Raw genomic sequence first — 14,954 nt, 5'->3', positions numbered from 1 at the left:
TCCCCTGCAGCCTCTTCCCCATCCTTCACTTCTCTGAGCTGTAGGCTGTCTCTGCAGGCTGGAAGCTGCAGTCTGGACTCTCTGTGCTGTGTAGCTGCTTCCCCAGCGGATCAGTGAGTAGAGAGATGCAGGTATATGCTATAACTTCCTATCCCTGCTTCTCTCCACACACACAGCGACCCCTACTGGCCGGTGCTGGTATTTCAGAGTAATCTCTGTTTATACTGAGAAAAATACCGGCATTTGTATTGCCAGTATTACTACAATATCGGCACCAGCCAGGCAGTCTTAAATTAATACCGACTAGATGGCAACCCTAAGAGTAGTGTGTAAAAGAAAAAAAAAAAAAGTAGTGTTCCTTTAAGTGCACCGACACTCATTATATATAATTGTGTTCAAAAGAAATAAGGCTTCCATTTCACATCAAATATTTATATATGAAACATAATTTGAAATGAATAAAATCTAAAAAAAAAAAACAATTTTGAGAAATTAAGAAATGTGGTTATTTTCCAAGTTCTGCGCAGCATTTTAACTGTAAAAGTCATAATACCATTAGCTTTTACTGCAACAGTACCCCCCATGTACAGGTTTTATGGGGTTTGGGAAAGTTACAGGGTCCAAAGTAGGGCTTGCCCATTTCAGTTTTTACACTTGAAATATGCCAGATTTCTTTTGCTGGGGCTATGTTGCCTTTGAGACCATAAGGCAGCACTTCGTTGCATGTGCCCTTTGAGGATCATATGATCAATATAAAGATCAAGATTATTCCGTGAAGACTTGGACTCAAAGCCTGAACCAAAAAAATAAACACTTTACTCTCATCCTAGGTTTAACTTCTCTTAAAAATGAAACACCCCATGTACACCAATACTAAATTTATCCCTAAATCAAATCCTAAACACCCTTTATAAGATAACTGTAAGCTAGCTCAAGCTTCAAATCCTTTAAACACTCTATGTAATCTAACTCTGAAATTGACACCATTCACTCTAAAGTTAACACCTTTCTAACTTTAAACCACCCTTTACCCTGACCACGTCTGTTTGACCCTGCATGTGTTTACACAGCTGCATGCACTCACTAAACTAATAGATTCCAACTTGAATACATGTTTTTATATTTTTTTTAAATGTTTTTATACTTGCAATGACCAGTTAAAGGGACATTATACTCACCAGAACTTAATGTAGTTGTTCTGGTGTGGATAGTATGTCCATGCAGGCTTTTTGCTGTAAACACTGCCTTTTCAGAGAAAAGGGCACACCTCCAGTAGCAGTAATTCAGGTAGACCATAGAGGTGTTTCTTGTGTCAGTGCTGCACACTGTGAATCATTGATGTTTAGCGTGTCCATGCTCTACATTCCTCATAGAGATGCACTATGTCAAGGTTAGATTTTCAGCTTTTTAAGGTAGTGGATGGCCACCTAAATAGTGTTATTAACAGCAATACAAACATGTATTCCTGACCCTACTGAGTTTATTTAATTAATTCATTAAATTTACTTTAGCTGCCTTTTATTTTGACTGGGGGAGGGGGCAGAGGGCACCTTAGAATTCTGTGCCTACATTCACCTGACATACATCCAGCCCTGAATGTAAGTGGTGGAGCTAAGCAAATAACTGATTTTGAGCATGAACGTACCGGACAACAGATGGCTACTTTGCAAAGAGGGAGAGGAGAGAAAGTTGAAAAGAATAAACATGAAAGAAGGGGCCTCTGTTGAAATGTACAAGCAGAGGAGAGCAAGATGCATACACCTTATCCTCCTCTGTCTCCAAGTCTAGGTGCATGGCTGAAAACCAGACCTCCAAAAGAGAGGACAGTGGGGGAGGCTGTGTCAGATGAAGAAAGCCAGGTCCCTATGATAGCAAGGAGGTTTCAGGAATGTAAAAAATGGTTGTATATAGATGGATTCTGTTTTATCACAAAACTCAGCAGGCATTCCAGAGGTAACAGTTAAAAAGTTTAAAATGGCACTATTGTGTTTTATTTTTTTTATTAAGGTAGGTATTCTGAAAAGCTAATGAAGACTTTGTTGGAATTTCATTGAGATTCCAACACCATCAAAATATATCATATCTTTGGTTACGGTTAAGGTGTTTGGCTAACAGTGGCACTGGATGTGGTTCAACCACCACAACTTGCCATTTCCCATTAGTTGTTGCAAGTGACTGCTCATGACAACAGCCATTTCATTGCCCATGTGTCGAATTATTAATGAAGGATTCTGGGATCTCGTGGGATCTTCCACTGAAGCCTATTTCTTAAACTCACGTCTCCCCAAGCCCAAGGACAAAGTCATGTGGAGCCTGGCAGACAGAGCCTCCATAACTAACTGATGCGTGTCTTTCAATGCCAGTGACATACAAAAATCTATAAATCTATTAAAAACATAACAATGAATAATAATGAAAATATACATTTGAAGATTCTTAATTTGCTGCAAAACACTGGGCTGTGCATCTTCTGCACTGACCTATCAACAAACCGTGAATTGACGCGGTCACTCATGATGCTTACATAAGCTTACGGGCACAGCAAGGGTTTCTGTTGGTTGTCAGTGGTCAGCTTTCTACTGCAGAAAGCTTCGAGTTGAACTACAGCATCCAGAAAGATAAGGATGACTGATAGGGCAGGATATTTTTTAATCAAAAAGGGTAATATTGCAGGTCGTTAGGAATGACAGAAAATGTGACGGTATGAAACAAAAGTAATGATTATTTAAAAAAAAAAAAAAGCACTACAAAAAAACATACAGCATTGCTAAATGTAACTTAACCTATCCTTTGCACCTAACATGGGGAGTCCGTAGTGTCCCTTTAAGTAGAAGAACTTTTGCATGATCTAAAAAATACACACTAAAATATGAATCTCTTGGGTATATAACCAATTAGGCTCACCGAAATCTGAGTACTTTAGTGTTGTGCTTGATAAAGCATGATATGTATTTGACTGATTTTTTCATTTGAGACAGGTGTTTTATGTGACATTATAATATATACAGAACGTATATAATGGTTCAATGATTCCCTTGTGTATTATGCATTACTGCAGTTCATCAGCAGATCTTGTGCTATTTTTACAACCAGCTAGCTGTTAGCCGACCGTGTCTAAACGTTATTTCGCAATACCCAAAGAAGGGACTAATGATGCCTAAATCATTAATGTCGCCAAGCCATTGCCCACAGCCAAATCTACTGTTTTGCTCTTTCAAAATGTTTTATCACTGTTGCAAATTTCTGGTCCATTTAGTTTTCCTATGCCCTCATATAAATATTATGGTTACCTCCAGTCTCTGTTGGTCGATTCAAATAGCAGCTCAATATTATGTAATGTCTTCTATCTTACTGATCTATCAGACTAATCCCTTTTGCTTCCTTATAAGCAAATCCTTATTGCACCATCTACCTATAGCTTCTCCCAGAGCACCATATAAGATATTCCTAAAATGTCTCTTATCGCTCAAAAAGCCTCTAATTTCTTTATATAACTACTGCCTATAACTTTTATTCTTCCATATAACTACTACTCCTTGTTACATTTCCCTTAATTCTATATTCCTATATTAATCGTATAATAAATCTCTATAACCCCTCATGTTTACTCCTTTTACCTGATACTGTTTAATATGGCACTTCCCATAACCCCCTTTAACTCATATTGCTCTTTGTAATTGCTCCCAATCACACCCTGTATTGCTAATGCGCTATATGAGTATATAGCAAACACTTCATATTATTCCCCAAACATTCTAATGATCTACAACAAATCCATGATAATCCTCCAGTCAACACCTTTATATATTCTATTGCTGTGTTTAACTGTTCCCAAAAACGATTCATTTACTTGTATATATCTTCAATTACTCTCTATAATTGCTTTCCAAAACACCTCCTATTACTTCCTATGTCATCTATTGCTCTACGAACCTGCTTCCTATAACTCCTCCTATTACTATATGTCAGAGGTAGTCAATCTTCTGCCCTCCCGATGTTGTGGACTATTTCTCCCATGATGCTCTTACAACCAAAATGCTGGCAAAGGATCAAGGGAGATGTAGTCCACAACATCTGTAGTGCAGACGATTTCCTACCCCTACTCTATATCATGGATAGGTAAACAGCTTTCCCCTATTTATTGTGAAATAAACGTTCTATAATTCCACCTACTACTTTTTATTTTTGAATGTTTTTATTTTTTTTATTATGATTTTTTTAAATTTCGTATTTTAAACATATCACAAATATACATACAAGTATACAAATACAAATAACAAACAGTGGTTCTTATATGATCATTATCGTATAGGATTAAACTATCAGGCTTAAGGATGATCACCTACTACTTTGAGAAAACCATTTTATAAATCTAAATAACTGTCCATTATAAATGCCCCCATTACTCCATGTAATGACTGTATGACTTCATCTGTCTGCTTTTGCTTTGTTTGTCATCTGCCAGTAACCCATAATCTTCAATGTAATGCAACAAAAGCATCATAGTACTCTACCACAACTGGACTTCTAAATATTCCTTCTGGTCCATAAAAGTGCCCCTAGGACCTTTACTGTACAATAGCTCCCTACATGTTTAAAAAAAACCTTATCACTATATAACTGTCCTCCTGATCTTATTTATTACGATATAACTGTCCTCCTGATCTTATCTTATTACTATATAACTGTCCTTATTACTATATATCTGTCCTCCCGATCTTTTCTTATATACCGTATATCTCTTTGTTAACATTTTTGTCTAAAAAAAAAAGAAGTAGAAATTGTATAGATAACAATATATAATACGTATACAGATACATAGTTAAATGTAAATATATAATCAAGAGTGAATATTTATATGAAACTAAATTTCCCCCTCCCTTTTCTCCATTCTCTTAATATCGTCTTTCTACTCAGATACATATTACGACACAATTTGTATATCATAAAATTTTTCATTCTGTATCAGAGAAGAGGTAGGGAGTAGAAAAAAATAAAAAGAAAACAAATATACATTCATTGAATAACATAAATCCTATCAGTCAAGTTATTTCATTTTATTGTCTATTTTTATTGGTATTTTTGAACATGGTGTGCTCCAACTAATATATTTTTGGAGGTTTCTGGAGTATTCAAAGTTTTACTAAGTATAGTTATTGCAGGGAATAAAGTTTAACATTTAATTTATATAGCAGACCATTTTGACCAAATCTTGTTGAATAATGCTTTTGTCGAAACATCTCTATTATAAAAGTATTTCTGTGAGGATGCCTGGAACTTAATTTGAGTTTCAGTCTCAGGCCATGATGGAACAATTTTTGTTCTCCAATATCTTGCTAAACATATCTTAAAGGCCAGTAGTATATTTATTATGAGAAATATGGTATATTTATCTGTAACTGGGAAGTATAAATGCAAGAGAAAAGTCTGAGGAGTTATTATATCGGGAAAATCCAATATATCTGTAATAATTTCTGATATTTTACTTTTGAACCTATCCAGGTATGAACACTCCCACCAAATATGGAATTGTGTTCCCATCTTTTGTTGACATCTCCAGCATAAATCACTGGAGTTTATTTAGAACTTAGCTATACGAGTGGGAACCGAATACCATCTGTGAGCCAACGTATAAAACTGTTTGTGGAGATGAATGCAATTAACTGCTTTTCTAGTCCTATTCCAGGCTTGATGCCAAGTCTGAGTTGAAAACGGCAAATTTTAATCAATTTCCCTTTTTTTTAAAAGCTTTAGGTTTATCGATTATTTTTGAATTAGCAAGAATATTCGCCAATTTTTAAACCAAATTTGTTTGCGATGATATATCAAAAATATCATCCCATGTTTTTGAGTCAGATATAGAGTTTAATAAGAAAAAAAATGCTTGATCCTAATATAATTAAATCATTATTTTACAGGTAATTTAAATATTCTTAAGACATCAGGAAATAGCATATTTTGGTCTAGGTTAAATATATCTCCGAGGGGGGCGGAGCTTCGCGGCGAAACGAGCCGGACGCCATTACAGGCAGCTCCGTGCAAACAGCACACAATCCGCGGCATATCTGCCAAACCACACGCCATCCAGGCGAAAAACTACCGGCACACAATAGGGGAGACCATCCTGCACAACCCGATGCCATTTCGGTACACACCGAGGCAGGCAAAGCCCAAATCCAAAAACCAGGCCTACCTCACACCAAACTACCGCGGCCTGGAGTACCTGTGGGGCGGAGAAAGCCTGGGAGACTACAGCGACGATCCACTGCAGGACCTCGATCACATCCACAAGGAGATGGGGCGCAGATCGCAAAAACCACAGCAAGGTACAGCACAGCCAGACATAGGGGTAATGCTGCAAAAACACATCCCAGCCAAAATGGCGGCCGAACAGGGCCCTGACCTTCCACAGGCAGATTCCCCTCCAGCCCAAAACACCCAAGGGGAAACAGGGGAAACAGAGAAAACCCAGCAACCCACCCAGGCTATGACCCTCAAACCCACACCCCTGCTAGGAGCTGCAAACCCAGCCACCAAACAGGATCTGCAGCAGATGCAGACCATGCTGCAAGATATCCAAAGCCTGCTGGCAGCAGACTTACCAGCGCTCAAAATGAGCATGCAGCAGATCACAGAAAAAGTGACCAACACAGAGGGACAAGTCAAAACAATCCAGGGAGAAATCTCCACACTGCAAATCTCACTCCACCAACTACAACAAGACCACCAGCACATGGCAATCCAACTAGCAGTACAGGAGGACAAAAGCCGGCGTAACCATATCAAAATAAGAGGAATCCCGGCCTCGGTTAGCAATGACGACCTACCTCACTACGTGAGGCGACTCACACAATCTCTACTCCCTTTGGCAGTAACGAAGAAGCTCACCTTCGCAGGGATCTACCGACTGCCTACCCCACCCAGAGCAGCAGCAACACTAGCTGGAGACGTCATCATTCGCTGCGTCCTACCCCAAGATAAAGGGTACATCATGAGCGCGCTCAAGGGCAAAACCCCGCTTGATTTTGAAGAAGCCCAACTGACCTTTTACCAGGACTTATCCAAGGCTACTCTCCAATGGAGGAAATCGCTAACTGAACTCACCAGCCTATAACGCACGGCGGGAATACCATACAGGTGGGGAAACCCACGCTCCTTACTTGTCACCCATCAGGGGGCAACACATAAACTCACCTCTGGGACTGAGGCTTCTGAACTTCTCACACAGTTGGGCCTACAGAACCTGCCTGCCCGGGGCACAACCCACGACTAGAACCCAGCGACCTCAGAAACATTTGTGCCAAGAAGACAGAGAACCAATGCACAAGCCACCTGACGGACAGGGGGGGAGAAGTCTCCTGCTCCTTGTCAGGATCGGGACAGGGATCCAACACGCAGAGTACAAAGTGTAGTAGGTACGTATACCGGACCTTAGAATGGCCGGACTTAACGTAAGGAGTAAGAAGAGAATGGTCAGAGACAAGCCGAGGTCGAGGGAACGAGAAGACAGGTAAGCGAGAGACAAGCCGGGTCAAAGGATAACGGAGATAAGCAGAGTGATACAAACAAGCCGGGTCAGAACCAAAGAGACAATAGACATACAAGAGCACTGAGTGACTAGACTGGCTAGAACCACGACAGGGCAATGAGCAAATGCGGCAAGCTCTATTAAATACCCCGGTTCTAGGAGGTAATCACGCCCCCAACGAGTCCTGGTTCGTGTTCAGGGTTTGAGTGACAGGTCGAGCCGGCTTGGCGTCATGACGTCGGCTACTGAGCGTCACGTCATAAAAAGGCGTAGATCCCTCGCGGCCGGCGTGTAACCGACCGGAGGAACCGCGAGGAACGGAGGAAACAGCCCTTCTGACCGGGAAAACGTCTAAGTCTCTCCTCTTATCAGAGGTAGAGACTACAGGTACCCTGACACTCCTGTCCGCTCAACGGCGACACTACTTTGCCATGTTTAAGGCTTCATGTATTATGTTTTCTCCCTACCCTCCACGCACTATAACCACAAAGTTTAATGCACCTAGTTAGCACATACTAGCGGTAACGGCCGACGCAGACACACAACCGCAATACCAGCATATGGAATCCGCAGCTCCGGACGACACCCCCCCCCCCCCGACAGCCCCACGGTTAGGGCCGCCACCCCTCACGAGTAGTCTACACCGACACTGACCCACTAAATCCCCACGGGGCATAGAAACACTCACTAGGGCTACTCATGTGACTCACCAACCGACGACACAACTCTCACTGAACCAAGCCAGGCCCCCGAAACGCTCTACAACCTCACTCAATGAGTTAACAGCTTAGTTGGGCCCAGATATCCACTACAACCCAACACCTAGGTAACAAACCCGCGAAATACTAACTCATCTGCACTCCTACAAAACCACACACTATACCTAGGATTACACACCAGTAACAAAAAATTGTGCTGAATCCGACTGAATGCATCAAACAACTACAATTGTAACCTGTTATACTCTCATGTGATGCATTTGTTGCACCATATTTATATCTCTCATGCACGCAAAAATAAAGAATTAAAAAAAATATATATATATATATCTCCGAGCCTATTAATACCTACTGCTTTTCATGGTATTACATTTAAATCTGTGATATATAGAGATAAGAGTTCGATAGGAGTGTGTTTAGTGAAAGTGTTATTACAATTATATCTCTTCCTAATTTGTTTGTGCTGATTACACAATACTCTTTATTAAATGGCTCTCAATCTGCATTTTTTTAACAGATTGAGAGAGGAACAACGTAATAAGTATGGCTCACAGACTCCTATTCTATATTTTTCAATGTTATACCAGCCAAGATTTGGAATGAGTCATGATAACGGTATATATCTGGATATCCCAAACCATCCTGTAACGTACTTCTCTTAAGGATTGTACTTGGGATCCTAGGTTTTTTGGATGCCCAGACAAAGATTGAAAATGCAAGACTGATTTTTTTCAGAATAGAATTTGAAACTTGATGTGGTATAGCTCTAAACTGTTATAGAAGTTTTGGGAGTGCATATGATTTCAATACCCCAAACCTTCCCATCAATTACTTTTCTAGTCTCTTCCATTGATTCAATAATATATTAAGTTCCCCCCACAAGGTTTCATAATTTATTGTGATAGTTACCAGTATTTTAGGTCTGATCTTAATTCCTAAGTAACCTATAGATTTTTGATATATATATAAAATTGGCCAATTATCGCCTATATCCTTCCTCTGTTTATCATATAAAATGTCAATATTTGGGTTTTAGAAAGATTTAAAATAATTACACAGTGAGGAGAATAGATCTATTGCATCCAAAAGGGCTGATATCGAGAATCCTGGAGAAGAGAGCGAGATGAGAACATTATCCGCATATAATGTAATAGTATGTTCTCGATGGCCAATCTTTATGCCTCTAATTTCGATGTTTTTTCGAATAAAAAAAGCTAATGGTTCGATTGATAAGGCATAGAGCAGAGGTGCCAAAGGGCATCCATGCTGTGTTGCTGTGTGCCATTTTGGATTTTGAATGCGCTAGAGTCAAAGTAAGCACCTCTAACTTTCGCGGTTAAATTCATATAAAGAGCCTTTACTTGCTCCAAAAACATCCCGATCTTATTTATCACTATATAACTGTCCTCCTGATCTTATTTATTACTATATAACTGTCCTCCTATTCTTATTTATTACTATATAACTGTCCTCCCAATCTTATTTATTACTATATAACTGCAATCCTGATCTTATTACTCTTATAATAAGAGTAATAAGATCGAGAGAACAGTTATATCGTAATAAGAGTCTTATTACGATATAACTGTTCTCCTTGATCTTATCTTACTATATAACTGTCCTCCCAATCTTATCTTGGTACTCTATAACTGTCCTCCTATTCTTATTTATTTCTATATAACTTATTACTCTTATAATAAGAGTAATAAGATCGGGGGAACAATTATATCGTAATAAGAGTCCTCCTGATCATATTACTCTTATTACTATATAACTGTCCTCCTGATCTTATTACTCTTATTACTATATAACTGTCCTCCTGATCTTATCTTATTACTATATAACTGTCCTCCTGATATTATCTTAATACTATATAACTGTCCTCCTGATCTTATCTTGTTACTCTATAACTGTCCTCCTGATCTTATCTTGTTACTCTATAACTGTCCTCCTGATCTTATCTTATTACTATATAACTGTCCTCCTGATCTTATCTTATTACTATATAACTGTCCTCCTGATATTATCTTAATACTATATAACTGTCCTCCTGATCTTATCTTGTTACTCTATAACTGTCCTCCTGATCTTATCTTATTACTATATAACTGTCCTCCTGATCTTATCTTGTTACTATATAACTGTCCTCCTGGTATTATCTTATTACTCTATAACTGTCCTCCTGATCTTATCTTATTACTATATAACTGTCCTCCTGATATTATCTTATTACTATATAACTGTCCTCCTGATATTATCTTATTACTGTAAAACTGTCCTCCTGATCTTATCGTATTACTGTAAAACTGTCCTAAAGTATTTATCTTATTACTCTATAACTTCACTCATAACTGGATAACTCCCCCCTAGACTTGTAACGCATTCCTTTATAACTGCTCCACAGAACTTATTACAGTATAACTACTCTGTTTTATGTATTTTATTATTGTATAACTATTCCATATTAGTCATTTCATTTCTATAACTGCTACATAGAACTTACTTTATCCCTGTATAACTGCTGCCTGTAAATTATGTTATTAGATTGGAACTGCGTTAGAGATCTTATTACTGTACAGATTATGAGCCGTTTGAGCCAGGACCGTCTTCTCCTCTTCCCCCTTCTTTAATTGTAAAATATTGCGGAATATGTTGGTGCCATATAAATTATAATAAAATACTGTTCTGCAGAACTTACCCTATTACCATATCACTGCTCTCTAGAATGCATCACATTACTCTCTTTATGACCCTTAAAACATGTCTTCTTTATCACTGCCCCATATAATATATCATATTATTGTATAACTGTCCATCTAACTTATCCTGTTACTATATAACTGTATTATAGAACTTGTCTTATTACTCTGTAGCTACTCTATTAAACTGTTAAACTGTTATAACTGTATAACTGCTTCCTAGAACTTATGTAACTTCTCCTCGACTGCCCCATAGAATATCTTATTAATGTAAAGTTTCCTTTACACGTGTGCGTTTCAGGGCCTGCCAGGGCACAGTGTCACACCAGTGCAACTCATATCTGGTGTAACAGTAGTGTACATTTAAAAAAATAAAATACAGGGGGCTTGTTGTCACCTTTCGGGGACCCTTGGTGTTGTACGTGGCTGGGTGGAGGAAGAGACCTTCAATGACATCAGTGAGGACAAGGAACGGGACATGGCTAGCTTGGTATCCAACCTTGTGCAAATGGGGAGTTTGCGGTTGTGCAAATGGACTGTTTGCGGTTGTTTGCCTTGCGTTAAACGGGGAGTTTGGTCTGTCACTGTGAAGCGGGCGTAACCCTTACACTACCTGATCGATACAACATCATACCTGATGTTTTAAAGCACGTTATTCCAAACAATTTAGGAATGTTAGGTGATTTATGCCCTTTATGGATTAAAACCAGACTCTGCATCAACTATGTAATTTTCCATGGGAGTTTTGCCATGGATCCCCCTGCGGCATGCCACAGTCCAGGTGTTAGTCCCCTTGAAACAACTTTTCCATCACTATTGTGGCCAGAAAGAGTCCCTGTGGGTTTTAAAATTCGCCTGCCTATTGAAGTCTAGGGCGATTCGCTCGGTTCGCCCGTTCGCGAACATTTGCGGAAGTTCGCGTTCGCCGTTCGCGAACAGAAAATTTTATGTTTGCGACATCTCTAGTGCTCACTGACCCATATTTTGTCCATTACACATAAATATTTGTTATCTTATATGACATGTCCATATAAATCCTCTGCTGCTCTGTACATTTTTGCAAAAAAAATCTATTATCAAAAGTAAAAAAAACAACAACATGTTTTTGTGCATTCCAATTCTAAGGTTCCAATTCTAGGAGTTCCAGATGTCTCAGGTTCTCGACGAACATACTTCCGAACCTTTGTAACTGTCACTGGATACTATTTGCCTAATAATGCATGTGTCAGAGGCTTAAGGGGAAAGTAAAACCTCAGCATATTGCTTTAACCCCTTAAGGACCAGTGTAGGTGTATAGTGTCATAACTATTTGTTCTTTAAGATTCCTATTTCTGAACAAAATGACGTGATTAGGGACCAGAATGTTATGACAACAGACTGTATCATATGGATGTAAAAGTGTTAAAAGCCATAAAATAGCACTTGGAACAATAGGTATCATAATAAAATCATGCACCCAGCCTTGTATGTTTGTTGAAGAACATCCCCTATCTTTATAAAATATTAAACCTAAAAAATAAAAATATTTAATAAAAAGTGTTTTTATACCTCTGTCTGCATTTAAAAAAAAATGACTCTTGATGAATTTTTCTTAGCAAATTCTTCTACAAACTTGTCCCAGAAATCAATGCATCCGATTAACCCATAGCTTCTTATCTGATTATGATTTCATCAAAAACCCACAAACACAAACAAAATGTCAGAATTCTCCCAAACCACTATCTAAATCCCTAGCACATACCCTCCGATGGAACAATACATGATGATCTCTTACTGAAAGTGCAATAAATCCAGATTAGAATTATGTTCATCTGCGTGATGACATCACTGATTTGCATTTATATACATTTTCACGCACACAAAATAAAACACGTTTTCATTTAAATTGGTAGTAGACAACATGCTTAATTTTGTCCTCTGGCATCTTACCAGTTGAGACTTCACAATACATTTCGTGCACGTTCATCTAATATTTAACCCTTGGTATCCTAGAGTTATTATAGAGCTCCTTTTCACTCCTCATGGCTACTCCCAGTAAATATCACATGGTTATATAAAGTATATTGGCAATAAGTTATTCTGCAGCTCCCTGTGTCATTTTCCTATAACTGCGCCTATTGCTCTATATAACATTTTAATAGTGCCGTACAAAATTTTCAAAAAACCCTAATGCCTTGTATAACTGGTCCATGTAATTTCCTATGATAGCCTATATTACGTTCTTCCCTGAGGCTTCCTAACACTCTGTATAACTGTCTGTATTGCAAAACAGGTATGTGGCTTACCTGTGTGAAGGTGTAGGTTAGCAGGAGGGCTAGCCAGATTGACGAGGTGGCTTGTGCAAATTCCATCTTGCCCATTTTCAAGGATGTACGGGTCATAACAGCGGTCCTCTGACGCCGGTCCTAAATCTTACAAGGAATACGTCAAGTCTGACAGTTGCCTTTATAAGCAGATTCATTCATATGCACAGTCAGTTCAATTTAGAGAGAAGGTGTGAGAGAAAAGCTCAGAGTAGAGAATGGTAAAGAATTATTTACTTGTAGAGACACCGTTCGCCAGCCACCCTCTAACTAAATAAACTGTTCACAAAGCAAACACAGAGTTCAGCCCCAAAGAAAATAAATAACAAAATCTACATTTACCAGCATTCCATTGTGTTAAAGCTGGACTTCTGTTCTGACTCTCGCATTATCTCGTTTTTGTCTATGCCTCACTTTCCTCTTTTTCAGTCTGATCCTCTCTGTCTCGCTTTTTTTTTATTTCTGTCTGATCTTTGTCTATCTCTTTGCCTTGTACTAAGCAGGGCTGAAGAGACCCTGACTCTTAACATAGGAAGGTAAAGAAGATTAGAAGATAAGTTAGGCTGAGAGAGGCAGTGGATGGTTGGGAGAGGGAAGGCAGGGAGTGAGAGGGGATAGGTATTGTAGTTATGTAGTGGATAGCTCTGCAAACTCACACCCAATCTGTGCCTCTTTAGCTTGCGAATGAAGTGGAGATAGTTGCTGTTCTTGCCACTGTATGTGACTGTGTGTGGAAGTTTGTGACAATCTTTGTGACAGTGTGTTGACAACCAGTAGTGTGACGTACGTGAGTGAGAGGCAGTGCGACACATTTACTGAGATCTGAATCACAGATAATGAACTAAGTGTTTAGCTTTCAATAAGCAGACTTTTCCTTTTGCTTCCTATTACTTGCTTGGTCCGGATGACAACAATAGGAGTTACACTCTATAGATCTTTGAATGCAGATACCCTTAACCCTAAGTTACTCTAAACTCTTAGATCCCCTAATGTTTTTTTTTTTTTTTGTTTTTTTTTTTTTTTTTTTTTTAAATTCTTTATTTTTGGTGTGCATAGTGATTAAGACATACAAGCTTGTGGTGCCCCAACAGCAATCCTCAAGTATTTTTCAAGCATTACATTAGGAGCAGTAGTATAATGAGCACATTTTTATATATTAACAAGTTTATAATAGGAACATTCAGTTCGATTGCGTGTAGGGTAGTAGCCATTTAATCGCAAGCAATTACCGCTATATTACCCAGGATACTTAAACATGTAATGGTGGCTGAAGTAAATAGTGTGGCTTGTCTAACCGATATTGCCTCTACTGATAGGTCTGCCAAACCTTCGTGGAACTAAGCGTGGAGTACAAGAAAGCCCTGTTGATTAGGTCTAGTTGTACATTACCTAAGTGAGGCTGTAGACAGACTTGCTTAGTAAGTAATTACGGTCCAGGCTTCCCTTAATGGGCAGTTACACATAGGTAGAGTCATAAAATAAAATAAAATAAAAGTGCCACTGGGTCATGTTAATGTGACAACTGCGGTTTCATAATGGCAAAAATATGTCTAACTTGCGAGGGAGTACGCTTTATAATAGATAGTAGTATTCTGTAACATAGAGTATAGGGTATAAGATGGTAATTAGGATACAGTATAGCATATACAATAACCGTAGCATTAGGATAGCAGGCTTGTGTCTAACTTTGTGAAGAAACAAAAAA

General features: G+C 38.7%; 1 protein-coding gene across 1 annotated transcript in view; it reads right to left on the bottom strand.

Annotated features, from left to right (window-relative positions):
• The window catches only part of VEGFB (vascular endothelial growth factor B), a 41,218-nt gene extending 27,236 nt beyond the window's left edge, over positions 1–13,982 (bottom strand). Inside the window, exons 1-2 of the mRNA XM_063438576.1 lie at positions 13,906–13,982; positions 13,232–13,351 (exon numbers count right to left, since the gene is read on the bottom strand). Of these exons, the coding sequence (XP_063294646.1) occupies positions 13,232–13,327 (96 nt within the window). The 5' untranslated portion in view covers positions 13,328–13,351; positions 13,906–13,982. The remainder of the gene's footprint in view (positions 1–13,231; positions 13,352–13,905) is intronic.
• Positions 13,983–14,954: the final 972 nt, after the last annotated feature.

The sequence above is a fragment of the Pelobates fuscus genome, chromosome 12, assembly GCF_036172605.1.
Source record: "Pelobates fuscus isolate aPelFus1 chromosome 12, aPelFus1.pri, whole genome shotgun sequence".
NCBI lineage: Eukaryota > Metazoa > Chordata > Amphibia > Anura > Pelobatidae > Pelobates > Pelobates fuscus.
The sequence above is the reverse complement of the archived record's forward strand: the minus strand, read 5'-3'. Positions and strand labels throughout refer to the sequence as shown.